Below are 27829 nucleotides of genomic sequence, written 5' to 3' on the forward strand. Positions count from 1 at the left end.
TGATGATATGTGATGTGGATTTTTTCATTCATGTAATCTTTCATATGCCTATTTGCCATCTGTATATCTTCTTTGGTGAGGTGTCTGTTAAGGTCTTTGGCCGATTTTTTAATTGAGTTGTTTGTTTGCTTGTAAGAGTTGTAAGAGTTCTTTGTATATTTCATATGACAGTCCTTTATCAGATATGTATTTTCCAAATCTTTTCTTCCTGTCTGTGGCTTGTCTCATTATTTTCCCACAGTATCTTTCAAAGAGCAAAAATTTTAATTTTAATGAAGTCCAGCTTATCAATTCTTTCTTTCATAGATCATGCCTTTAGTGTGGTATCTAAAAAGTTATTGCTAACCCCAAAGTCATCCAGATTTTCCCTTATGTTATCTTCTAGGAGCTTTATGGCATTGTGTTTTGCAGTTAGGTCTGTAATCCATTTTGAGTGAATGTTTCTGAAGGATATAAGGTCTGTGCCTGAACTCACTCTTTTTTTTTTTTTTTTTTGTGGATGTTTGTAGCTTCTTAAAGAATAAGTTAAAACTTCTGCTAATAATTTTTCACATCGATATTTATACACTATGAAACTTCACCTAAATTATAGATTTTATACAATGTATATATTAATAAGCTGGATATTATTTTTCACAAGTCAAAAAGCCTAGTCGATGGAGTTATTTTTGGTAATTATTGAATTCATTGGATTTTGTATAGTCATGTCAACATATCCTCTAATCCTTTTGCTTTGGTATATATAATATATATATATATAATTTGTTTAAAAAAGGCATTTACACCTTCTTAGCTGCATTATATTCAGATAATTTAAAAGGAGATTCACTCCTCCTACTACAACACACCTCATTTATTTCAGCTATGTATTTCTGCTATATAAGTATGACCTCAGTTTCCAGATTTATCCAATTGGAATAGTAACATGCTATATAGAACAATAAATGATTATCGAAAGTCCTTTGCATTCACAATGGCATATTGGAATACTTAAAATAAAAACAATTTTGCAAGTGAAAACCTTGCTTCCATATAGTCAGGACATTCCTCATAAAAAATACCAACTTCAAAGCTAAGTTTACCTTTACTTATGCGTGTCTCATCAATACTTTTAAAAATGTTATTTTCCCCTAAAAAGCTAGAGAATATATTTAATTTGAAATAGAATAAACCTACTCTCCCTTCCCTACCTCAAACCAATGAAAAGATTTCATTAATGACTCAACAGTGCTATGGCCAAAATCAAGAGTTATGGCAAAAATTTCAAGCTAAAAGAGATTACTTCCTGTCAACACGTTTCTTTATTGCTTTGTAACAAAGACATCAAAATCTACATTATTACTTCAATCTCTCTGAGAATCTTTAGACTTAGATATTGCCATACCTTCTGGATATTTTCATCTAGATGTTCTGTAGTGAGGCTAAACACAAGAAATTCCAAATTGAACTTCCTTTTCCGCAAAACTATTTGTTCTCTTTTCTCCATCTCAGTGGATGACATCACACCGTAGACTTAGTTGCGCAAATAGTCAAATTAGAAATCATCAGTTTTATTTAAAATATTAGTGAGTATCTTCTATATGCCAGAGACTGCTGAGCAAACATTGTGAATAAAATGCATGAAGTCCCTCACTTTAGATAATATCTCTAAACAAATAAACAAAAAAGTATTTTCAGATTGCAATAAATGTGATAAAGGAAGTTAAAGAGGTGATTTGTTAGAGCAGAGGTTCTCAAAGTGTGGTCTCATTTCAAACAGCATCAGCACGACCTAGGAACTTGTAAGAATGCAAATTACTGGGCCCAACCCAGACCTACTGAATCAGAAACACTAGAGGTGGAATCCAGCAAGCCCCTCAGGTGGTAGTGATTCTGCTAAAATCTGAGGACCTTACTTGTGTGACAGCTCATCAGCTACTTTAGAAGCAGTAGTCAGAGAAGTTCTCTGAGGAAATGACAAGTGATCCAAGTCCTGGTTAATGAAAAGAAGCAAATTATTCAGAGTCTGGGAGAATGTACTTCAGAGTTTGGAAAAATTTGGTCCCATTCCAGGAAGAGAAAGAAAGCTTTCGCATCATGGAGAAAGATGAGGGAGTGAGGAGGAGTGTAGCATAACATGCAGCCAGAAAAGTAGGCAAGGGCTTAATTGTTTCAGCCTAGTAAGGAGTTGTTAAGTTATTCTAAGTGAAATAGTAAGCTATGACAGAGTTCAAGCAGGAGAATGGACTGATTTTATTTAGTTGTGCAGAATATATTATAGGAATACAAGAATAAGTCTTATCTAGTTATAAGACCATAAGGAATATAAGTAAGATATTAAAGGTACTGGCAGGGAAAATGTAAAGTAGATGGATTCAGTATACATTAAGTATCTTGGAAGCAGAAATAGTAGGGTTTACTGATGGATAGGATGCATATGAGTGGGAAAGAGAAGACTAAGGGATGACTCTTGCTTGTGCTGGGTGGTGGCACTGTTAATTGCAATGGTAAAGTTGGGGAAATGGAGTAAGAAGTGTTGAGGAGCATTGAGAGCTCTGATTTTGGCATACTAAATTAGATAGACTTTTTGGACATCCAAGTAGAGTTACAAAATATAAAGCCATGAGTCTGGATGAGATCATCTAGGGAGGTAATGTAGATAGAGAAAGGACTTAGTACTAATAAGTGGAGACACTCAAGTATTTAGTTGTTGTTTAATAGAGGAGGTCCCAGCAAAGGAGAATAAGAAGTAATTCTCAGAGAGGCAGGATGAAAATCACAATTACCTGATGCAATAAAATCCAAAGAGAGGCACAATTTTCCAGAAGAAGGGAGGAGTAACATCAGTTGAGCAAAGAAAGTGAAGTAAGATGCAGAGAAGTAACCATTGAATTTTACAGCATGGGAGTCATTGATGACTTTGAGAGGAGGAATTAACATGAACAGAAACTAGACTGGAGAGGGTTGAATAATAAATGTGATTTAGTAGAGAGAGAAATGCAAAAAGAAAAAAAAAAAAACAAACAAAAACAAGCCAGACTACCAAGACAAAATCACACACCCCTTTTACACGTTATTAAAGGGAAATAGGGGCTGGGGTAGCACATGGACTCTTCCTTTTCTTTCCCAAACTTTGCTTTCTAAACCCAATTCACTGTTCCAACTAACATGTATTGCCTGCCTACTATATTCCAGGCACTGTTCAGCTTCTTCTGGCACAAAGATGGATAAGATAATCACTATTTTCAAAATATGTTTACCTATTACAGCAAGTAGGCAATATACGGATAATTTCCACAAATTAAACTGTGGTGAATGGTTCAACATCAACATACAGGTTGGGAAAAAAAGTATTTATGCAGAAACACTAATGCTAGTTCAGGGTTCAGAGAAGGCTTTTTAGAGAAGAAAACAATAGTACTCAATAGTACTAGTAATAATACAGCTATGATTTTTAATATTTTTTTTTTACTAAGCTTGTGCTCACCAATTTGTATATGTTATTCCATAACAAACCTATGAGATAATTATTATTGACTCCATTTTTATAGATGTTGAAACTGATATTTCCCAAGATGATTTGAAGGAAAAGTAGAATTTACACAGTGAAGAAAAGTTGCTCTAAATAAGATAAGGAATTGTAATGGTACATATAGGAAGGGAGAAAGCGCTACAAAGAGTTGGGCTTCTTGAATGGTGGTTACAAAACATGAGCTGGACCAGGAACATCGGCATTACCTGGAAACTCAACAGAGAAGCAAATTCTCAGGTTCAACTCTAGACCTACTACACTAGAACCTTTCAAGATGGGGTGCAGTAAAAACCCAAGATGGGTGAATCTGACACTCTAAAGTGTAAGAAGACTGTTCCCAAGCACTAAGTGTTATGTAGAATGTGAACAAAGATGAAACTGGAGTGATAGACAAGGACCAGGTATCTTGGACATATTCTCGCTATGTACAGAAGGCTGAGTTATTTCTTCGTAAGTGATAGGACTCACTGAAATATTTTAAGTTGGGAAGTCAGATTTAAGTAGATCATTTGAAGAATAGATTTGAGTGGGGCATGACTGGGCAAGGAGATCATAGAGGAGTCTAGGAAAGAATGCTCACAAGCAAGGTGTCTTGTACAGAGATACTCAATATGTTAATATAAAACTAAGGATGTCTAAGTTACTAAGTTTCCTCTTTATATGAGCACTTCATGGGTTTAAAAAATATGACGTGCTTTCTTAGCAGACTCAGAAGAGAGGGATCCCAAACCCAGTTGCATGTTAAGACAATGGGAACTAAGGGCCAGACACAGTGGCTCATGCCTGTAATTCCAGCACTTTGAAAGGCTGAGTTGGCATATCACTTGAGGCCAGAAGTTTGGAACCAGCCTGGCCAACATGATGAGACCTCATCTCTACTAAAAATACAAAAATTAGCTGGATGTGGTGGTGCATGCCTGTGGTCCCAGTCACTTGGGAGGCTGAGGTGGGAGGATTGCTTGAACCCAGGAGGCAGAAGTTGCAGTGAGCCGAGAGCGTCACTGCACTCCAGCCTGGACGATAAAGTGGAACTCCGAAAGAAAGAGAGAAAGAGAGAGAGAGAGAAGGACAATGGGAAATAACCACAATTGGGTGCTACTTAGATCAAAGGGATACGACTGATGTACATTGCTTAGAAATTGCATAATGAGAAAAGGACAATGGGAAATAACTACAATTGGGTGCTACTTAGATCAAAGGGATACGACTGATGTACATTGCTTAGAAATTGCATAATGTTGTAGGATACATTAATAGCAGTTTTGCAATTGTTTGTTATTGTTCAAATGAAAATACTCTAAGCTAGTCATTCAAAAAAATTTCTTTTAAATATAGCCAATGTGTATATGTAGAGTAACTAAGATCATTTTAGACATGTCAAAAATGCTCGGGAAAGTTTGTTGTAATATATTTCTACAATATAAGACTACAGTATTTTGCCTTCTTTCTATTATTTTGAAACATGTAAAAATGAAAATGTATTATCATTTGTCTGAAAATTGGGATGTGGGACGTTCAAATGGACCTTGATATACATGGTAAGTTTAAGTATAAACATATAGTAAAGATTAATATAGAAATATTGTCTTTTCTGTATTTCGTGAGGCAAAAGAATAAAATGCATGTGACATATACATATGCTGTATACATGTATACTTATGTTGAATACAACAGTGTCATGAAATGATTTAATACTTTCACTATTACTGCATGTAATATATTAGTGAAGAGATTTATTGGTGTAATATATTAGTGAAGAGATTTATTTATGAAAACCGCTTTGGCATCTTTATTTTGGAATTTTATGTAGTATATTTTCCTCAGTTCTACAGTATCTATTTAATACATTTAGTGTTATATATGTGTGTGTGTGTGTGTGTATATATATATATTTCCCTTACATTTCATAATATTTTACAACTGAGAATATGTGGTGGTTGAAAGTTAGAATGTAACCACTCCTTCCCTTAACCCAAGTTCTAACCTACAGGGTTTCCAGAGAAAGTAGTTTCTCCACATTCATACTCTTGACTCTAAAGTCTATTTATACAATGAATGTCAAATTTATTTCTGAAACCCTCTTTGAGAATAAAAGTGCCCTTTTATTCTGACTTATATGAAACTTTATGGTGTGTATAAGTTACCTTTTGATTATGTTTTTGCATGATTAAAAATTTGCAAAGTTCTTATGGCTCCAAAGAGCCTACCTGTAATAAACAGCTTTCCCCTTCTAAACCACAAAACAGGTCTGAATTGCTTGGGCATTAGAGCTAATTGCCTGCCTACTTCAAAGGAAGAACCTGAAAAGAGAGAGGGGAAAAAAGTCACAGAAGCAGAGGCATAGCAGGCAAATCCACCTCTAAAGGTTATGAGTTGTGGCTTGGAGGAGCCGGGCAAAGTTATGGCCTCAGAACTGCTGTTTGCGATTAAGTTGATGGGGAGCGTCTATCCCACAATCTTTCCCTGCTGCTGACACAGAGTCTTTGTTCACATTCAGATTTCTCAAACTGTTGCCAGGGTCAGGCTGAGGTCAGACACCACAGTGATGTATAGAAGAACATGTCTGGGAATTTCTCTCACACTTAAAACACATACCAGAAAATGAAGAAGAGGACCCTGCAAAATCTGTCTGATGAGACCCAGATTATATACTGTAGCTTTTCTTTTAGTGCCTTCATAATTTTCTTTTTCTTCTCCTGACACACAATGTTTTATTAATGTGAGTTGCGATAGCCCTTACAATTTTATGTCCCCTCAAGATAAGGACACTCAGTAGCACGCTGACACTTTATTTTCCAGCCCTGGGGGAAAGGCCCAGTAAATCTACTCCAAGAATTCTTGCATCCTTTCCCCAGGATGAGTTGAAAAGTAATTGCCACAAGCCGTCATAGGTCGCGAACTAGAGATCATGTCACGTGTGTGAACTTGGGAGGGACACACACAGCCCAATCCAGTTGATCTCAGCCCTCCAGCCTCCCAAATCCAGCTCAGCCACCAGCATTTTACCTACCAGCATGGCCTGGTGCTGGGAGGAGGGAGCTCGTGTTTGATCAGTAATTATCACTGACGGGTGAAAGCAGGCTAGCGCCAGAAGAGGTGTTGTTTCTTTCTCTTCTTGAAGTTAAATTTCTGAGTGTATTTGCCTGAAAGGGAAGCTTCCCTCAAACCCTCAGATGACTGACCCCCTAAACAAGGGCCATCCCTCTGCTTTTGTACAGAGGCAAAGGGCAAAAATGGAATAAATGGATTTGTATGGTGCCTTTGAGGACTCACAGTTGAAACAAACTCTTATTTTGAATGTATTTAATGTCCTTGTTTTCTCTTTAGCTTTTTAGAGTTTCCTATTGCGCCTAGAACTGTCCCCTTCTGTTGTTGTCCTGCTCACACAGTTGTAGAGCATGGCTGGCAAGTGAGGCACTAAATAGAATTTTTTTTTTTTTTTTTTTTTTTTTTTTGGTTGTGGTGCTCAGCTGCTACATATGACAGTGGATATTTCATTCTGCTGTCAGAATGTTATTAATAAAACATGGGGTGTGGAAAGGGCCACGATTTCCCCTTTCAATCACTATAGCATTTGCAATGAAAATTTTATTCAGTGTGTAATTTTCAGTTAATGCTTGACACTTAAAATGTCCATAGCAGCGTTTTGTATGGTTATTGAAGGGTTAATTGTATCATGTTCTCTGCATAAAAGCTCTGCTTATCAAAAGCAAATAGAAGAGTGTATGCAAATGTGTGTCGGTGACCTTTTGCCTTTCCAGGGTTAATTTATATGGTCATTAAAGATTTTATGAAATTGAGCAGCCCAGTGCTTCAAATCCCATTTTAGCTTCTTCTCCTAATTTATGTAATTCCTACCTGAACAGGGGAATATGATTTTTATTTTTTGTGCTGCAATGAAAACAGCATGCCATGCTGTGGGGAGTTGCGAGCCTGGTTATCTGGCATTACTCAGATTGCTAAAAATTCATTAAAATGTGACATCAGCACAGTGAGAGACAAATGATCGCAGGATGAAAGAGAACAGTGGGCCTTTCACGGATTAGTGCTACACAACCCCAGCATAGAGGCTAACTGCATAAACAGATTAATCCACCAGCAGTGGCATAGCTAAGATTTACAGAATAATTAAATAGGGTTGAGTTACTATGAGGATTTCCATGTAATCTAGCTGGTGTGAACCCGTGAATGAGGTGTGGGGTGATGCAGTTGTCATAGAAGTATACCTTGTTATATCCTAAGCCCAGTATAGCTCCCCCTACAGAAAAAAAAAAAAAAAAAAAAAAAATCCCCAGTGTAACTGAAGTTTTGAGATCTTACTCTCACAAAATTCCAAAGAATTCCTTTGGGGCCTGGGGTCTGAAAGCAGGAGTAACACCTGTCTTATATTTAACCCGTTGTTATATTGTTTAAGATTTTTTCTAAAAATCTGTTTTTTTTTTTTTTTTTTTCCTGACACCTATCCCAGTCCATGGAGCAGTGGGTTTATGTTGTTACAAGGTTCTACTATTGAAATCACAGAATTGCTTTATACCCATTTCTAAAATATGTTTCAGTGTAAACTGTACTAAAAAGAATTTATTTTAATTTAGTATAGACCCATCTTCTCAATGGATACAAAAGAAGATCCTTTAGATAAAAAATTTGCATTTTTGATCAGCATAGACTTTTGCATAAATTTGTGTTCTCATTTGAGTATGAATACCTGTAGATGATTCATAAATAACAAAGTTTTCAAGTGGTCACCTAGTTTATTTCAGCGTGAATTTTTGGGAGGTTTTCAGTTCTACTGATTGGTCTGCCTTTCTTAACAGAAGAACAAAGTGAGGAGGCAGAAGGAGCTATTAAGCCTACAGCAGTGGCCGAGGATGACGAAAAAGACACAAGTGAGAGAGACAATGGTGAAGGCAAAAACTCTAATAAAGACTCTGGTAAGATGCAAGAATCTTTCACCTTGGCATTTCCCTACACCCATTGCCTGCCATCAACTCTTCCCTCACCATCCCCCCACCCCACAAAACTTATTAAAAGCTTTTAGTCATTTTAAACTGTCTGAACATTCCCACTACTATTCATTGCATGTGCATTTTGCATGTGATTTCTATCAGTAGCCTCCCATTGACCTATTTTTAATCATAACCATCTGACAGAATAGATGTGGATAAGTTGAAGAATATTACAGGACGACCAGTGAGATTATTTTTTAATCAAATCAGTTTGTGTGCTTGTAATTTTTTAAGCGCCTTTCATTAATCTTAGCTATACTTGTGATTCCTCTGATGGCATATTAATTTTTCATAAGCATAGGATTAGATATCACTTGAATTTTGTCATTCAGTCACATGTATTCGCCCACCAAACCATGTAACCCTAAAAATAAATGCTAGTTTTCCTTGCTTTTTTACAACTTACACTCAGGAATTTGCCCTTTTTTAGGGCATCTATTTGAGGTATTTCAAACAAAATCCAGTGAAAAAGTTTACAGATGATTCAGCCTAAGAAAGAGGAAATATCATTGAAAAGGGATTAGGTGCTGGGTAATTTTGATCTTCTAGAATAGACAAATCCCAGTAATGAAAGCTACTGTCTTTGAAAACAAACCTTCGTGTCATGACATTTACTTGTGCACAAACAAACCCTAGGCCAGCATCTGGTGTGGATACCTAAGGCTTTTACTGTGTTTGATTTGGCAAATATATGACTTCATCCATGCTTTGTATGTATGAGATGGAAATCTATGGTTGCAATGAATATTACATTGGCTACTTTTGCTGCACGCTATACCTAGTTTTATTATGTTGGACTCATTGAAGCAGAAGAAGTGCTGAAACGGGTTCAAGCCTATTAGTTTCAGGTAGTCATCTATCTTTTCCTTGAATTCCAGTGACAGCCGCATATAAAGGAGCTTGTATTCACTATGAAGACATTGGGTTGCGCAAAAAATATCATTTTTACATGCAAGTTTATTTAAACCTGAATCATCCCACATTTGTAATTCAGTCCTTGCATATCTAAGTTTTGCATTCCCTTTAAAAATTATCTGAAGGGCCTCTCTGCTCCCCTCCCCACACTATTCAGTACTAAATTTCTTTCAGGAGGCCAGTGAGAAAAGCGTCACTGAGATTTGCTCCTAGGATATAGTGTCTAACATATGATTCTGATTTGACTTAAACAAAGAAGATCTAAGGTTGGTATTAAGCCACAAGCAATGTAAAAAGAAGCCTTAGCTGTATATTAGTAAGCTGGCTCCTGAAGTTACTGAGGAGGAATTAGAAGTACCTAGTGATAAGTTAATGTGAAAGACGGTACCGTCTAAACTTTATTTGAAAAAGATTGGAAATAGCAAGGCGGTTTTTCCCCTTTCTGTGATGGACCTTATCAAATTAGCTGCTTGCCTGGTTCAGAGAGGGCAAAGTTCTGTCTGCGTTCAGTGGTATCTTTCACATAGTAGTACCAAAACAGGTTGCAGAATATATCCTTCTCATTCTTCAGAAGAATGTGTAACAGAGATATCAGATTTGTGTTAATTCAATGCCCGTGTAATACTGAAGTATATGACATTATGCCAGGTCTTAAATGTCTAATATCTAGTACCTTGTAAAGGATGGATTCTGGGAATCTCTAGAAAAATTGATCTAATTTTACCATTGAGGAAAGAATCTGGCTTGGAACATAGCACAGATGCCAAGGCTCTGTCTTTACCAGTGCCACTTACTGCTCCGCAAAAGTAGTGGGCTCAATCACTCCCTAATGGGCTGATGAATTATTGTTCTTCCTTAGGCACCTAATTGTACCATCCAGACAGGACTTGGGCATTTGAGAGGATACAGACAATTGTATAATGGTAGTTATTTAAAACAAATTTTATCCCCATAGAAATGCCTTCCTGGTTTTATCTGTAAGGATAAAAAATAAGCTCTAAGCAAGGACCAACTAAAAGCAGTTGCTGAAATGCTAATATTTAGCTTTAAAACCTTCCAGCCTTCAAGACAGCTCTTGTGGTTGACAACTAACATGAACATTTAACAAAGTTTTCTGCCTTCTAAATTGAATGCTTTTAGGTTTAAAAAATTATTACATGGATTTTCTTTCATATGTATTTCTAATGATTAAATAACCACTTATATTTATTGTTTTTCTTTATATGTATCATAAACGTAAACAAAAAATACTAGCAAGCTTACAAATTAATCACTATCTTCGTATGTTAGATGGGAAGGTAGTTTGAGCCAACTTTAACAGAATTTTTTAGACAGGAAGGAATTAACATATGTTAGGAAGGCTATGTTTGTGTAAGCTGTTGTGCTATGTTGCTGACATTAATCTGCAGGAGTAGAGCTTTCAAAATGAGACGTGGCAATATGCAAGTTATATTTGTTGAATATTCATTCATAATAGAAAAGCCTTCTAATGGTTCATTTATATTGTCATTTAAATCTAGTGCCACTTTAGATTAATTATAATCCAAATTATAGCTCTGTGCAGTACAAGAATTAATACAGAGTTTATCCAGATTAATACATTTGCATTGAAAATGTAATATGTCTCTGCCTTGGCTAAGGGGACCACTTTTTAATAAGGGAGTAAACATGAGGAAGGATGGAAATTAACCTTCATTATTGCAATTAAAATTATCCTTTCATTCTAGTCTCATTAGAAAGAATACTGTACTGGTAATTATAATTTATAATTATTTGGAGTTGAATAACATCTTCTGTTATATCCAAGTTTTATAGCATTCAAACTTTATTAAAAACATTGACTCATTAATATAACTCAATACTTAGTTTTTTTTTTTTTAAGATTTGCTTTGAGTACATGTGCATTATTGGATTTTTCTTACTTGTTATGAGTATAAACCATTTTAGAGCCTTCTGTATTTTAGGGATTGAAAATTATTAAGAAGGCGGCATCTGCATTGAAATGAATTATGTCATTTTTTATATTAGCAATCTCATGCAAGTTAAATAATCCCATAACTGACAGGTAATCATTTTTTTTTCATCTATTTGGCAGTGCTTATTTGTAATTATACTTCATTTTTTAGTTAAAATGAATGAAAATGACATTGTTTTTTGAGAATATTGTGTTGTCCTCAATAACACAAAATAAATTAGGATCCTATTTAAAATTTTTTTCTGATCTAGGGTAACCAACAGGGTTTATTTCAAATAAAGTTGCAGGCATAAACTATAAGCAATCATAAAACTTAAAACCTTCCTCAAATTAATTGACCCTTATTTAATAGGCATTTCCAGGATAACACAACTTAGAAAAAAGACTCCAGAGTTGATTTTCTATAATTTACCAGGGATGCCATAATATGAAACCTAAGATAGTATCCCTTTGAGTTAGAAAGGCATACATGCATAGAATGTAACATCCTTCGTCTTTACATAAATAATCCTGATGACTTGCCTCATCCTCCAGAATCTGTTTTTGTCATGTTACCACATCTCGATATTCTCTACTTTCTCTTACTATCAGTGCCATGCATTTTTGAGGTACCTAGCTAATGTTAGATGTTCTAGCTTTCATTTATAACTTCTTTGTAATTTCAAATAAAATGGTCTTTAGGAGGCTCCTGGCTTATATTAAGATTATGGTTTAAGTTAATTAGCCAGAAAAATTTTGAGGCTGACACATACTGTGTTGAGTACTACAGCCAACAGTTGTTGCAACGGCCATGTGATAGTGACCCTAAAACTTAACTCTTACTGTTTTGATACAGCACAGAACATCACTAAATTCAAAAGCAATTATATTTTTGATGAATATTAATAAGCATAAAAGTAAATAAATAATTCTTAATATACATGGTATCAATTATACATTATGCACACTAGTGTGTAGGCTTAGTAAAATATTCCAGATCTTGAAATCAATACATTTTTTGATCTCTGACAGTCTCAATATGAGAATAAAATACACATTATATATGCTTATGGAAATGAGTTCATAGCTATACATTTAATAGATTTAGAAGTTTCTGAAATATTTATTCTATTTCTGATGATCCAAAGGGTCTGCAAGCAACAAAGTCATGGAAATTCTCTTTTAACTTGTGTGTGACAGTTTTTGATAGCACAGAGACCCAGATCAACTTATCGTTCATGTCCAATTCCACCATGTACGCAAAAGAATGATAAGGGGATATGACAGAGTATTATTCTCCTAAGGAAACATATTCTTACTTATTAGTGTGGGAACTTTTAAAGAAACATCTCACAGGAGAAGGCAATTGATAGACATTGGTTGATTTAAATGGCAATAATTTTATACAACTTAGTTTGACACTTTAAGCAGTAAGTTTTATTTCAAAATATATCATAGCTTTCTTAAATGTTTGTTTTTTAACACTTTTAAAACAGTATTCCAAAGCATATTCAGCTTTGAGAAAGCAACATTTTTTTTATTTCAGAGTTAATTATGACAAGAAAATAGGAATTATGACTTTCCTATTTTGATGTATCTTTTGATATCAAATACTTGGGCATTTTTTAATCAATGTAATGAAGCTTTTCAGTCTTTCTTGGATTTAAGTTCATTCAAATTCAAATATCATAAATTATTTTTTCAAATATTTAGAAATAACCTAAATGTCTCCAACACATATATATATATATGTAGACAAATGTACCAACTCAAATAAATTCTAGTGCTTGTAAATCTAGAAATCAGTATTAGTGTAATCTGATGAAAACTTTGCATTAATTCTCTGTCTACTATGAACCACAAGAGAATAAAATTATTGTCATGATGTCATTTAAATTATATTTTAATTTTAGTCTGCATGGAATCACTCTTGCTTTTATATTTCTTTCTGAATTTGAAATTTCTGAAATTATTTATAAGGTATAAAACATGCATCTCTCTTCACAGTTGAAATAGAATGTATTTTCTTTTGTTTATGTTTACTTTGTTTCCATAACATCCTTGACCTTATTTTTAAATTAAAACTGGGTTATTTTGCAATAAGGTGCAATTTGTTCATTTATATGAACCGTATGTGGATTGAAAAAAAATCAAGATAAATCTTCATGCACAGCATACAATCAGATTACGCCTGGACTATATATTTACGCGGGGTCTGATAGCAATCAATGGTTTAGCTTCATTGCATTTCAAGATGTATTTGCACCCAGTTGTCCAGTGATAGTGTCCTCACCCTGGAAATAATTTAGTTGCAAATTGACTGGAAGATGGTGAAAATTGAAAGTTAAAATTAGAAATACTCATAATAAACAGCAGAAAAAAGGTCAGATGATGCCATGCTATGATGAGATTGGAATGGCTGGTAAATGAGGTTTTGTGTTTGTCGTGAGATGTATGTGACATGCCTACTCAATGTCGCTGTAATATCTAGCCTTGCAGAGGAGATTATTGGGCAAATTGATGCTGGAAAGAATTTTCTGTTAGACTGGGAAATTAGAATTGCACTCTTTTCTTTGATGTGTATGAGGCTCCTACATATTACACTGCTGGTCTAGGCAAAATTTGAAATCATTTTTAACACAAATATTTGGATTAACCTCATAAAACCATTGTCTTCTTGAGATTTGTACTAAATGTTATATGTACAGCCAACTGCTGAAATATCTACAGCAAAGAGTAAAGCACTAATAGCAGCAGCAGATATATGTGATTAATTTTACAATCCTTTCCATTTTTAAATCCATTCATGACATAAAATTATTATTATTTGAATTTCTGAATTATAGTCAGTCAACCCTTCTCAGAATGCTGAAATATTTTAAGCGTTAAAGAATTTCAGAAAAGAGATAGGTAATTAAATATTAGTGGAAATAATGACTTTTTAAGTTAGTATTTGTGAAAGGGAGTAGATTTGCTTTAATGTGGTAAAGGCATTCTGAGACACCAGAGAGCATGTGTTATTGATGAATCTTTCAAGGCCACCTAGGGTTATCTAAACATGAAACAGGAGTACATTTTAAAATACATTTATAAAGTCCACTTAGTCAGTGGACAAAAAGAAGTGTTCTTATTGCCTTTTGAGATTAACATTATTTAAAACTGCTTATAGGTTCTTTTTGTGATTCAGTGTGTTTAGAATCACAACTGTTTGAAAAACATAATTCTTCTCATTTTGAAATTGTGTTTTTAAATTGAGTTGTTCTATTCTTTTTTGGAATCAGGGATAATCATACCAGAGAAGGATCTAAAAGTTAGTGTGGCAGGGAGTACCCAGCCACTCCTGCTGGCAAAAGAAGAGGATGTTGCAACAAAAAGGTCAAAACCTACAGAGGACAATAAATTCTGTCATGAACAGGTAAATACTTTTTTCTCCTTTATTGTGTAAATCTTTATTTTTTATTTATTGCTCCTGATAGTTTTAAAGCCCCAAATGATTCCATGCTGTTGAAATGTATGTAGACATTGCAGTTGGCAATATGATTAACTCATGGTATTACTTCTGATGTTCTAAAGTCATCAGAATACATTAACTATGTTCAAATAGCTAGAGGAGAAGATTTGAAGTGGTCTCAGTACAAGAAATAATGAATGTCTGAGGTGATGGATATCCCAGTTACCCTTATTTGATTATTACACATTGTAAGCATGTATCAAAATATCACATGTACCCCCAAAATGCAACTACTATGTATCAAATGAGAACTGCATTAACTAATAGTGGCCATGTTTATTCAATATTTTCCAGTTCTATCAATGTCCTTATTGTAACTACAATAGTAGGGACCAAAGTCGTATCCAGATGCATGTCCTATCACAGCACTCGGTGCAGCCGGTCATCTGCTGTCCTCTCTGCCAGGACGTCCTCAGCAACAAAATGCATCTCCAACTGCATCTGACACATTTGCACAGTGTGTCTCCAGATTGTGTTGAGAAGCTGCTTATGACAGTAAGGATACCAAATATTGATGCATGTATGACAAAATCTGTGTTAAGAATGTCAATATAAAATCTGTAATTATTGGTTTATATTATATTGTTTATATTATATTGTATTTCTTCAGAGCTACTTACAGCTCTATTATTGCTCATGTTATAGTAATCACACTCAAGGCCCATATGTGACCTCTTTTGCTTGGAAAAAATATAGAACAAGGCATCGCTTAGTAAAGAACATTATTTTGCAGTCTTCTTTTTATATCTATAATGTTCATCAAATAACCCCAGTGGGCACCTTGCATTTCAAACTTGCTTCATTATCATTATAAGAAAAAAACCCTACAGAAACCTGTAAGCCATAATAATAATAATAATAATAATAATACATTGCCACAGCATTGATCTAAAGTTTGAAGGTGTGGCATTGATCTGTAACATCCACAAAACATCCCTGCTTTGGTTAAGAAAAAAAAAATTTAAGTGGGATATGCTACCAGCAAAAGAGAGATGTGATGGAATTTGTGATTTCTGGGGTACATTTGACATAAACCCCTTTGGTTTTCAAAGGTGCCTGTCCCTGATGTGATGATGCCAAACAGTATGCTACTGCCAGCAGCTGCCTCTGAGAAATCAGAGCGGGACATGCCTGCAGCCATGACAGCTGAGGCGTCTGGGAAATATTCAGGTATGCCATCTTATCATCAAGACTTGTGGACAACACAAAGCTTAGGGGCTTTGCATTTGTGGTAGTGCCCAAAGATTATTACTATCAAAAGATTTTTGTAAAGCATGGGCGAAAAATGTATGCCATTTCAAAGAGCCATATTTTCCAAGGCATATTTTATGTCTGGTTATCTGTAAGTGACCTCAGGGTCAGACACCCAAGAAACTTCTGTGTGATCTAATTCATGAACACCAAGGGATGGCCCTTAGTATCACACTAATTGCAGCAAGCTGTAATGACCTTTGACTTGCTTCCCTTTTCTGTAATTTCTTGAGGCCAGAGGTGATTTCTTGTTTGCCTTTATATTCCCAGTACCCAGTCCAGTGCTTGCCACATAGTAGTTGCTCAGTAAACATTTCTTTAAAGAATTAGTTAAGCAGAAGCCTTTAGAGGCCCCTATTTATAATATTAATTAATATTTAAGGAGTAGATTTTCTTATTGTAAGAGAGATGTTTGTGCTTTTTCCTAATAGGTGAAAGTCCAATGGATGACAAAAGCATGGCAGGTCTTGAGGATTCAAAGGCTAATGTGGAAGTAAAGAATGAGGAGCAGAAACCAACTAAAGAACCCTCAGAAGTCTCAGAATGGAATAAAAATAGCAGTAAGGATGTGAAAATCCCGGACACACTGCAAGATCAATTAAATGAACAGCAAAAAAGGCAACCGCTCTCTGTTTCTGACCGCCATGTCTATAAGTATCGCTGTAACCATTGTAGCTTGGCTTTCAAAACTATGCAGAAGCTTCAGATACATTCCCAGTATCATGCAATTCGGGCTGCGACAATGTGTAACCTCTGCCAGCGCAGTTTTCGTACATTCCAGGCTTTAAAAAAACACTTGGAAGCAGGCCACCCTGAACTGAGTGAAGCCGAACTTCAACAGCTGTATGCCTCCTTGCCCGTGAATGGAGAACTGTGGGCAGAGAGTGAAACTATGGCCCAGGATGACCATGGCCTAGAGCAGGAAATGGAGAGAGAGTACGAGGTGGACCACGAAGGGAAAGCAAGTCCTGTAGGAAGTGATAGTAGCTCTATTCCAGACGACATGGGCTCTGAACCAAAGCGGACCTTACCTTTTAGAAAAGGGCCCAATTTTACGATGGAAAAATTCCTCGATCCATCTCGTCCATATAAATGTACAGTGTGTAAAGAGTCGTTCACCCAAAAGAACATTCTCTTGGTCCACTATAATTCAGTTTCTCACTTGCATAAGCTGAAAAAAGTTTTGCAGGAAGCCTCCAGTCCTGTTCCACAAGAAACCAACAGCAACACAGATAACAAACCCTACAAGTGCACCATCTGCAATGTTGCATACAGCCAAAGCTCAACACTGGAAATCCACATGAGGTCTGTGCTCCATCAGACAAAGGCTAGGGCTGCAAAGCTGGAGCCTGGTGGTCATGTGGCTGGTGGGCACAGCATTGCAGCAAATGTTAACAGCCCTGGCCAAGGGATGTTAGATTCCATGAGTTTAGCAGCTGTAAACAGCAAAGATACCCATTTAGATGCCAAAGAATTAAATAAAAAGCAAACTCCTGAATTAATCTCTGCTCAACCTACACATCACCCACCACAGTCACCAGCACAAATTCAGATGCAACTACAGCACGAATTACAACAGCAAGCCGCATTCTTTCAGCCTCAGTTTCTAAACCCAGCCTTTTTGCCTCATTTTCCTATGACCCCAGAAGCACTGCTGCAGTTTCAGCAGCCTCAGTTTCTCTTTCCATTTTACATACCTGGGACGGAGTTTAGCTTGGGGCCAGATTTGGGCTTGCCAGGCTCTGCCACATTTGGGATGCCTGGCATGACAGGAATGGCTGGCTCCTTGCTTGAAGACCTAAAGCAGCAGATTCAAACCCAACATCACGTTGGCCAAACTCAACTCCAGATACTACAGCAACAAGCACAACAATACCAAACCTCACAGCCCCAGCTGCAGCCTCAAAAACAGCAGCAGCAGCCGCCACCCCCACAGCAGCAGCAGCAACAGCAGGCAAGCAAATTACTGAAACAAGAGCAAAGTAACATAGTGAGTGCAGACTGCCAAATCATGAAGGATGCGCCGTCTTACAAGGAGGCAGAAGATATTTCTGAAAAGCCAGAAAAACCAAAGCAGGAATTTGTAAGTGAAGGTGAAGGACTCAAAGAAGGCAAAGACACAAAGAAGCAAAAATCCTTGGAACCATCCATCCCACCACCCCGAATAGCTTCAGGGGCCAGAGGAAATGCTGCCAAAGCGTTATTGGAAAACTTTGGTTTTGAACTGGTCATTCAGTATAACGAAAACAGGCAGAAGGTACAGAAGAAGGGCAAAAGTGGTGAAGGCGAAAACACTGACAAACTAGAATGCGGAACATGTGGTAAATTGTTTTCCAATGTTCTTATTTTAAAGAGTCACCAAGAACATGTACATGGGCAATTTTTTCCATATGGAGCGCTAGAAAAATTTGCTCGTCAATACAGGGAGGCCTATGACAAGCTTTATCCAATTTCTCCATCTTCTCCAGAAACGCCGCCCCCGCCACCTCCTCCTCCTCCCTTGCCTCCGGCTCCTCCACAGCCTTCTTCTATGGGTCCTGTAAAGATCCCCAACACAGTTTCTACTCCTCTACAAGCCCCACCACCCACTCCTCCCCCGCCACCACCACCACCACCTCCTCCTCCTCCTCCCCCACCTCCTCCACCTTCTGCTCCTCCGCAGGTCCAACTGCCGGTTTCTCTGGACCTGCCACTCTTTCCTTCCATTATGATGCAACCTGTGCAACACCCTGCACTTCCTCCCCAGCTTGCCCTGCAGCTGCCACAGATGGACGCACTATCTGCAGACCTCACCCAACTTTGCCAGCAGCAACTCGGATTAGATCCCAACTTTTTAAGACATTCGCAGTTCAAACGCCCACGGACAAGAATTACAGATGATCAGCTAAAAATCCTGAGGGCTTATTTTGACATCAATAATTCTCCAAGTGAAGAACAGATCCAGGAAATGGCAGAGAAATCTGGCCTCTCCCAAAAAGTTATCAAACACTGGTTTCGAAATACACTTTTTAAGGAACGACAGAGAAATAAAGATTCGCCATACAACTTCAGTAACCCTCCTATAACGGTCTTAGAAGACATCAGAATTGATCCACAGCCCACCTCTTTAGAACATTATAAATCTGATGCATCATTCAGCAAAAGGTCTTCTAGAACGAGATTTACTGACTACCAACTTAGGGTTCTGCAAGACTTTTTTGACACAAACGCTTACCCAAAAGATGATGAAATAGAACAACTCTCCACTGTTCTCAATCTGCCTACCCGGGTTATTGTTGTATGGTTCCAGAATGCTCGTCAGAAAGCACGAAAGAGTTATGAGAATCAAGCAGAAACAAAAGATAATGAAAAAAGAGAACTCACTAATGAACGGTACATTCGAACAAGCAACATGCAGTACCAGTGTAAAAAGTGCAATGTGGTTTTCCCCAGGATCTTTGACTTGATTACGCATCAGAAAAAGCAGTGTTACAAGGATGAAGATGATGATGCCCAGGATGAAAGCCAAACAGAAGACTCCATGGATGCCACCGATCAAGTGGTGTACAAGCATTGCACAGTGTCTGGCCAAACGGATGTAGCCAAAAACACTGCTGCCCCTGCAGCAAGTTCTGGCTCTGGGACCAGCACCCCCCTGATTCCATCACCCAAACCAGAACCTGAGAAGACCTCTCCCAAACCTGAATATCCCGCAGAAAAGCCAAAGCAGAGTGACCCCTCTCCCCCATCTCAAGGCACCAAACCAACACTGCCATTAGCATCCACTTCCTCAGACCCACCGCAGGCATCCACAGCCCAGCCACAGCCACAGCCACAGCCACCAAAACAACCCCAACTTATCGGAAGACCTCCCTCAGCCTCTCAAACACCGGTCCCTTCCAGTCCACTACAAATTTCCATGACGTCTCTCCAGAACAGTCTACCTCCACAGTTACTACAATACCAATGTGATCAGTGTACAGTTGCCTTCCCAACTCTGGAACTCTGGCAGGAACACCAGCACATGCACTTCCTTGCTGCTCAAAACCAATTCCTTCACTCTCCATTCTTGGAAAGGCCCATGGACATGCCCTACATGATATTCGACCCCAACAATCCGCTGATGACTGGACAACTGCTGGGCAGTTCCCTCACTCAAATGCCACCTCAAGCCAGTTCCTCCCACACCACAGCCCCCACAACCGTTGCTGCTTCCCTAAAAAGGAAACTGGACGATAAAGAAGATAATAATTGCAGTGAAAAAGAAGGAGGGAATAGTGGTGAAGATCAACACCGAGATAAACGCTTGAGAACCACGATCACGCCGGAACAGCTGGAAATACTCTATGAAAAATACTTGCTGGATTCCAATCCTACCAGAAAAATGCTTGATCATATTGCACGCGAAGTAGGGCTGAAAAAAAGGGTCGTGCAAGTCTGGTTCCAGAATACACGAGCGCGGGAGAGGAAAGGCCAGTTCCGGGCGGTGGGTCCAGCACAGTCTCATAAACGGTGTCCGTTTTGCCGAGCCCTGTTTAAAGCAAAGTCGGCCTTAGAAAGCCACATTCGCTCTCGGCACTGGAATGAAGGAAAGCAGGCAGGTTACAGCTTGCCACCAAGCCCTTTAATATCCACCGAAGATGGGGGAGAAAGCCCACAGAAATACATTTATTTTGATTACCCATCTTTGCCATTAACTAAAATTGATCTATCAAGTGAGAATGAATTGGCTTCTACAGTGTCAACACCTGTTAGTAAAACAGCAGAGCTGTCGCCGAAGAATCTTTTAAGCCCTTCTTCTTTTAAAGCAGAGTGTTCTGAGGATGTAGAGAATTTAAATGCCCCTCCTGCTGAGGCTGGGTATGATCAAAATAAAACCGATTTTGATGAGACTTCATCGATTAATACGGCAATCAGTGACGCCACCACCGGAGACGAGGGAAACACTGAAATGGAAAGCACCACAGGAAGTTCCGGAGATGCGAAACCGGCTTTGTCTCCCAAAGAGCCAAAAACTCTGGATACTCTGCCAAAACCCGCAACCACACCTACCACGGAGGTCTGCGATGACAAATTTCTCTTTTCTCTCACAAGCCCATCCATCCATTTCAATGACAAAGATGGCGACCACGACCAAAGTTTTTACATCACAGATGACCCGGATGACAACGCCGACCGCAGCGAAACGTCCAGCATAGCGGACCCGAGCTCCCCAAATCCATTCGGATCCACCAATCCCTTTAAATCCAAAAGTAATGATCGGCCGGGTCACAAGCGTTTTCGAACGCAAATGAGCAATCTTCAGCTCAAGGTTCTCAAGGCTTGCTTTAGCGACTACCGAACTCCAACCATGCAAGAATGTGAAATGCTAGGGAATGAAATTGGTCTGCCCAAACGCGTGGTCCAGGTGTGGTTCCAAAATGCAAGGGCAAAGGAAAAGAAATTTAAAATTAACATAGGGAAGCCTTTCATGATCAATCAAAGTGGAACGGAAGGCACCAAACCAGAGTGTACCCTCTGCGGGGTGAAGTACTCTGCCCGCTTGTCCATCAGAGATCACATTTTCTCCAAACAGCACATTTCAAAAGTGAGGGAGACCGTTGGCAGTCAGCTCGATCGGGAGAAAGATTACTTGGCTCCGACCACGGTTCGGCAGCTGATGGCACAGCAAGAACTTGATCGTATAAAGAAAGCTTCAGACGTGCTGGGCTTGACGGTACAGCAGCCAGGCATGATGGACAGCAGTTCTCTCCACGGCATCAGCCTGCCAGCAACCTACCCCGGACTTCCCGGCCTTCCTCCAGTCCTTCTCCCCGGAATGAACGGTCCATCCTCCTTACCGGGATTTCCACAAAATTCAAACAGTAAGTCATTTAAAGGAGAGTCAGTCTAGTTCATTAAGTAGCATCAGGTAGACAATCACATGTAACCAAGACCGGGGTGCCTTTGGATTTATTTTAATTTCAGCTAGTGAAACCAATACATTATTTAAAGTAATATTATATGGGCTATAGCTAATTACCATGAAGTAGGTCAACCTGAAACACACACACACAAAATAAAGACTAGGTAGATCATAGCAGATTCTCAGATATATATTATTTGTATTATTACATCTCTATGTCATAGAAATATTATATTTATATACTAATTTCAATCTTGATTTCAGATGGCCTTCCAGGACAAACATGTGGCTTAGTATTTGGTACACATATTTTAAAAAATGAAACATTAATTAATACATTTATTGGTATCTTAATTTATGGTCTTTCCAAGGGATGGGGCGGTGGTGTTTTTGATTGTCCCCCACGCTGCCACCCTGTGACACCCAGAGTTCAAAAGTTGAGTCCTTCAGCCACAGGTATTCACCCACATGGTTCCTAGCAGATTAATAGGGCTTATGTTTAAAGTTCAACAACTAAAAATATGACTTCTGTGATAATACAAAATTAGCATTGCTATACAATTTTGAGTTTTATAACCTCCATTGCTACTTGTTATTTAAATAAACTCAGCAACGTTAGAAATACGCTAATATTACTTCATGCCTTTCTTCCCTCACGCCTAGCCCCAGATAAAGTTTCTACTTCAGGCATAACAAATTTGTAAAGCTGTTTGAGGCAACCTCAGATGCTGAATCTAATTGTGTGTTCATCAAAAGATATGCAGTTTGCACAGTTTAGCTTTTGTGAATAAGTATAGGTATTCAAATATATTATGTTAAATAAATGGATATAATGTGCTGGCCAGTCGTGTAGCCAAAAATATAACAAAAGTTATACATCACCTAAAATAGAAAAACATGGTTCTTTATAAATTAAGTTTTGTTTTCTAAATTATCAATGATTTTTTTTTCTTTTTAAAAGGATAATTTAACATGTTAAACGGACATCTAGAATTCTCTAATTATATATATATATATATATATATATACACATTTACAAAAAATAAGGAAAGCTTTTTTCATTTTTACAAGTTGACTTTTTACATAAATTTCAAACTTTTCAATTCCATCATTTTCTTACAGAAAAACAAAATTACCACTGTGATCTTAAGTTATTTTAACTTTTAGTTTGGGAGGTGTGAAAACAGTGACATCCTATGGCCCCTCAGCCACTGCTAGCTTATCTGGTTTTCTGTTCTGAGTAAGTTGGTTTTTAAGAGAAGCAGAATGGAACTATACATATAAAGAATGTCACCAAGAAAATGTCTGCCATGTTCCTTCCGTGAACTGTCATACCACCTTCCCTCACCCCAGAGGTACTTTGGGCTTCATTATCTAGACAGTTTTGGAGCCTTAAATATTAGAGCTATAATTAAGTGTTTTGGTTGTACATTGTATTTAAGTAAAATGCAAGTATTTGAAGAATAATACAATGACAGTTTATTTATTTTATTTTATTTTTTTGGTGTACGGTACGAGTCTTATGTGGAAAGATTTCTATGATCAGTTATGTAAAGTAGAAGAGTTTTGATATTTTTACATGAGCTAAAAACAGTTGAAATATCTGTACCTTTAATCTTCAAGTCTACTTTGATTGATGATGACTGTGTTGTCATCCCAGTAAGTGGTGGTCAAAGCACCTTGTTTTTTTCTCCACTAAGTCTGAAGGCCTTTGTTGGGACAGTGGTCCTTCTGTCAACTGCCCTTTGGTCAGTCACTCTGATACTGGCAGCCAGAGGGCCTAGGTGAAAGAAAGTGAGAAAGGAGGAGAAAGAGATATTTATGAAATATTTAAATAGACTAACCTTTTTTTCTCATTCTACTCAACATAAATTATATCCTCTCCCAAAAATACAAGTCCTATTTGTAATAGCCTTGGTGAGAAGATGTTGGAGGCAGTCACTTCACAGCTAGGAGTATCTTTAAACACACGAGGTACCCAGGAACTCAGAGCTGTTATATCTGCTGCATTATTAAATCATGGACCGAAACAGACTGGAGAGTGTTATAAAGAGAAGAACTCCATGAACATTGCTACCTACTGAAATTTTCAATTTCTCTCAACTTAGTCCTTTGTGAGAGATTTTAAACATTAACACAGCAGAATTACCAGTGGGGCCCCACCTGAGCGCCTGAGTTCCCGCACTTTCAGTTCATGTCTTTATTAGGTTAATTTACTTATGGTGGGTAGTGCTGATTTTTTCAACCAGCTCAGTAGAGCTGCGGTTCTCCATTTTCCTATGATCATTTTCTACTATATTATCTGTCACCAAACAATTATCTTCTTTGCTTAATGGGAGAGATAGACATACCAGCTAAGGCAAAATCAAAAGAACGTTATAAGTAAAATATTTCTGCATTTCTTACAAGCCCTGGGCTCTTGCTACAATTTGTTATTAATATGAACATCTTTGAGAATATGACAAGTTCCTCTTGGCTCCTTTTTAATAAGATTTAGTTATGGAAAAGCCTTCATTTTAAGCATGTCCCATCCCTTTGAAAGCAGGTTCCAAGATTTTGAATAGAAGGAAATCACTGAAAACCACTTCAGTGAATATAAGATGATTATAAGAGTTTATTCAAAGGCTACACCCCAAAAATAGCTTAACTGCAGTGTAAAAATGTTCAGTTTTAGTATTTATCAACTTCTGAATTTCCTGGTTTAAACATACACTTTATTTTATTTTGGGAGGTGGAATTGTTTTTCTGGTTGGATATTGACTTTAATACTCACAAAACTTTCTTACCTTCCAAGATATCTGCAAATTTTTTATTCCTTCAAAATCACTAAGAAGGCCCTTTCCAGCGTAATATTCATCATGTATGCTTGCTTCCTAAGCAGTGGCTAGCCCTGTGTTCAGTATCACTACCTACTATTGCTTTGCTCACTTTTTAATAAAATGAATTATTTTTTCTTTAATTCTTGTTCACTTCCTAGTTTTTCTATCATGATCATACTTAAAAAAGAGAGAATGGCCATAGAAAATCAATTTATGTTTATGTACCTGGAAAAATTAGAAAACTTTAAATTTGTATTTTATCCTTTAGAGTGTTAGCTGGCTTTGGGATTATGCCCAAAGTGAATAAAAAATTACTTGCTTTTCTATTTTTAATTTATTTACTTTATCATTTTAAGCAGTGTCTGATTTTAAATGTTCCATTAGTGTTTGGAAATACTGCCTAAGCCGATTTCCTTAAATGGAACTTTAGAACATGCCTTTTGCATTTTTCTCATACTTTAATGTAATTTACTAGCACATTTGGGGTAAATCTAGATAAGAGTAAGTCCTTAATAATTTTAGCGCAATTGTCTTTGGCCCCATGTACATAATTATTTTCATTTCCAACCTCAGATATAAACTTGAGGGACCTCAGTCAAAGAAACTTGGAGAAAATGAACTACATATGAGTGCGTTATGAAGCAGGCATTTTCTTCTGAAAGCATTACTTTCAGGAATAGGTAACTGTTTCAGAGAAACAAAACCCAACAAAATGATGGTAGTATGAGAATATTTACAGAAAAAAATTTAATTCTATGTGAAATTTCTAAGAACTGCAGTGGGAGTTGGGAAATGGGAAAGAATGTATATTTAAAATATAACTGGATAAAAGATAAAATTTGATGCACATTTAATTGTAAATTACCACCACTTATTCCACCTCTCTATTACTGTTCAGCTTTTCTCTTCTATTTCTGGTTTTCTGGCTACGAATATTTTACTGCAAATTTTTATAGGCTTATTTATTTTACTAGTAAGTCAAATGCACATAGTTGATTATTCTTAATCTACATGTCTTTTCCCAAAATTTTTAGAGTAGCTCATTATTTAACTCAGCTTTTTTCGTCAAGATGTTGAATATTTTTTTAATTCCTGATAATCTTTGATTTAGGATTATTTAGGATTCCTATTGCAGTCTTCTCAAAATCTTTATTACTTCATTATGTAACCCTAGATAAAAACATGCAGACCCTATATGATGGGAAAGACTAAGTCAACAACTATTGATCCATCTTGCTTTCTAACCACAATTACTGTTTTTTCATGTCTCTGTTCCTTAAAATTTATCTTGTCTTACATTTTCATGTCAGAGATAGGCAGGCCAGTAATTTCCTCAGATTTAGGGGGAAAATTAGGTGAAAGGGAGTACAATTATTTTTTAGGAAGTTGTACTATTATGAGATCTAGAACTAAGGTTGGTTTTGTGTGGGCAAAAGAACCTGGCTACCAATGTAATATTTTAGCAATGCAAGTAAAGTGTCCTCCACCTGAATCACTCAGGCCTGAAATTTTACAATTAGATACTAATTCCTTTAACTGGACATGTTATCCTCTGTTGAATGGAAAATTGCACAGACTGTGATGAAATCAGAATATCATAGCAGCAAGGAACCTAAAAAATTATTGAATCTAGTATATATCGAACCTTTTTCATACTACTTTATTCATTTCTTCAGTTCTTTCTTGCTAATGAATTTTTATAAACAGGCGAGTAGAAAGGCAATACCAGACACAGAATTTAGGAATAAAGGCAAGGGAGTTATGCTTGTGGACCCCAAAGGGAAATCTATTACTTCACAGGTTTCCCTACGGCTAGCTCTAAGTCCCAGGAATCTAGACATCTATTACTAAATTGGATTAAAGATCAGAGAGTTTATTCATTGATTCCTATCATACACCAGTAAGGCTTGGGCCATTTTTATTTACATTTCTTTTAAATGTGTGAACCATTCTTCAGTAAAATATGTGTATTTGCTCTCAGTTTTTTTCTGGAAATATAATGTTATTTTCCTGGATTTTCTTTCCTTTTTGCATCTTAAATATTTGAATTATTTAACCCCTGAAATTGATTCAATTAAACCAGAAGATAAATTGGAGTGACAGATATGAAATGTAGTCTCCTCTAGCTCATCTGCCATTGAGTTATAGATTCACTTTGTCAAGCACCTAACACTCCTAGGACTCAGTTTTCTTATTTAAAAATGGAATGTTTAACATCAGTCCCCCACTGCCATTGAGGATGTTGGGAGATTGTTCTCTAACATCATGGAAACTCCTTAGAGACTATCACTATTATAGCTGTAGAAATTATATCAAAGTAGGTCAGAGAAGACTTGGGTGTGGCAAAGTTAAAAAGAAGAGCAGCCAGTAATACCCTAGGCTAACTGAGGGTAATATGATAAGGATAAGGGTCAAGGAGGGAGTGATATTGACTTTATAGTATCTTGAATGCTAAGCTTTCTCAGTTGGGTAAAGATCAATTAAGAAACTACGGAGGCTTTTTTTTTTACTTAGCTAAGGAAAAAGAAGGATGCAGTTTTTATGTTTCTCTCTCTCTGTTTTTTTTTTTTTTACACTCACATGTTGCATTTAGCATGGAGGTAAGACTATGACCAATATTAATAAGATGGCTCTATGAAGTCTTATGATAATTCCCTCTAGAGCTATGCACTGATAATTAAACTTTATTCGCCTTCTCCTGGTTTATTCTTCCTTGTGCACACCAGACCTCCATCACAGTCCTTGTCATGATCATTTGGTAGTAAGCCTTCCCTTGTTCAAGAATGAATTACTATCAGCCAGCCATTAGACCTCTGGTCTGTTCCTTTTGCAGTCAACTTTACTTGCCTCTAAAAACATCTTCAGAAAAGGCACAGGCTTTTGCAAGTCCCTTTTCTGTCCTGAGCTGTCCTTCAGTTTCCCAGCCAACTATTTACCTCATAAAAATGGCTGTGTAATAGGTTATTATCAGCCACTAC

At 37.1% G+C, this 27829-nt stretch overlaps 1 protein-coding gene across 2 annotated transcripts in view; it reads left to right on the top strand.

The window, feature by feature from the left end:
• The window catches only part of ZFHX4 (zinc finger homeobox 4), a 189051-nt gene that overhangs the window by 156104 nt on the left and 5118 nt on the right, over positions 1 to 27829 (top strand). For both annotated transcript variants that reach the window (XM_025394389.1, XM_025394390.1), the window contains 5 exons: positions 8326 to 8442; positions 14668 to 14801; positions 15192 to 15392; positions 15950 to 16067; positions 16580 to 21991. In XM_025394389.1, the coding sequence (XP_025250174.1) occupies positions 8326 to 8442; positions 14668 to 14801; positions 15192 to 15392; positions 15950 to 16067; positions 16580 to 21991 (5982 nt within the window). The remainder of the gene's footprint in view (positions 1 to 8325; positions 8443 to 14667; positions 14802 to 15191; positions 15393 to 15949; positions 16068 to 16579; positions 21992 to 27829) is intronic.

This window comes from Theropithecus gelada, chromosome 8 (genome assembly GCF_003255815.1).
Source record: "Theropithecus gelada isolate Dixy chromosome 8, Tgel_1.0, whole genome shotgun sequence".
Classification (NCBI taxonomy): domain Eukaryota; kingdom Metazoa; phylum Chordata; class Mammalia; order Primates; family Cercopithecidae; genus Theropithecus; species Theropithecus gelada.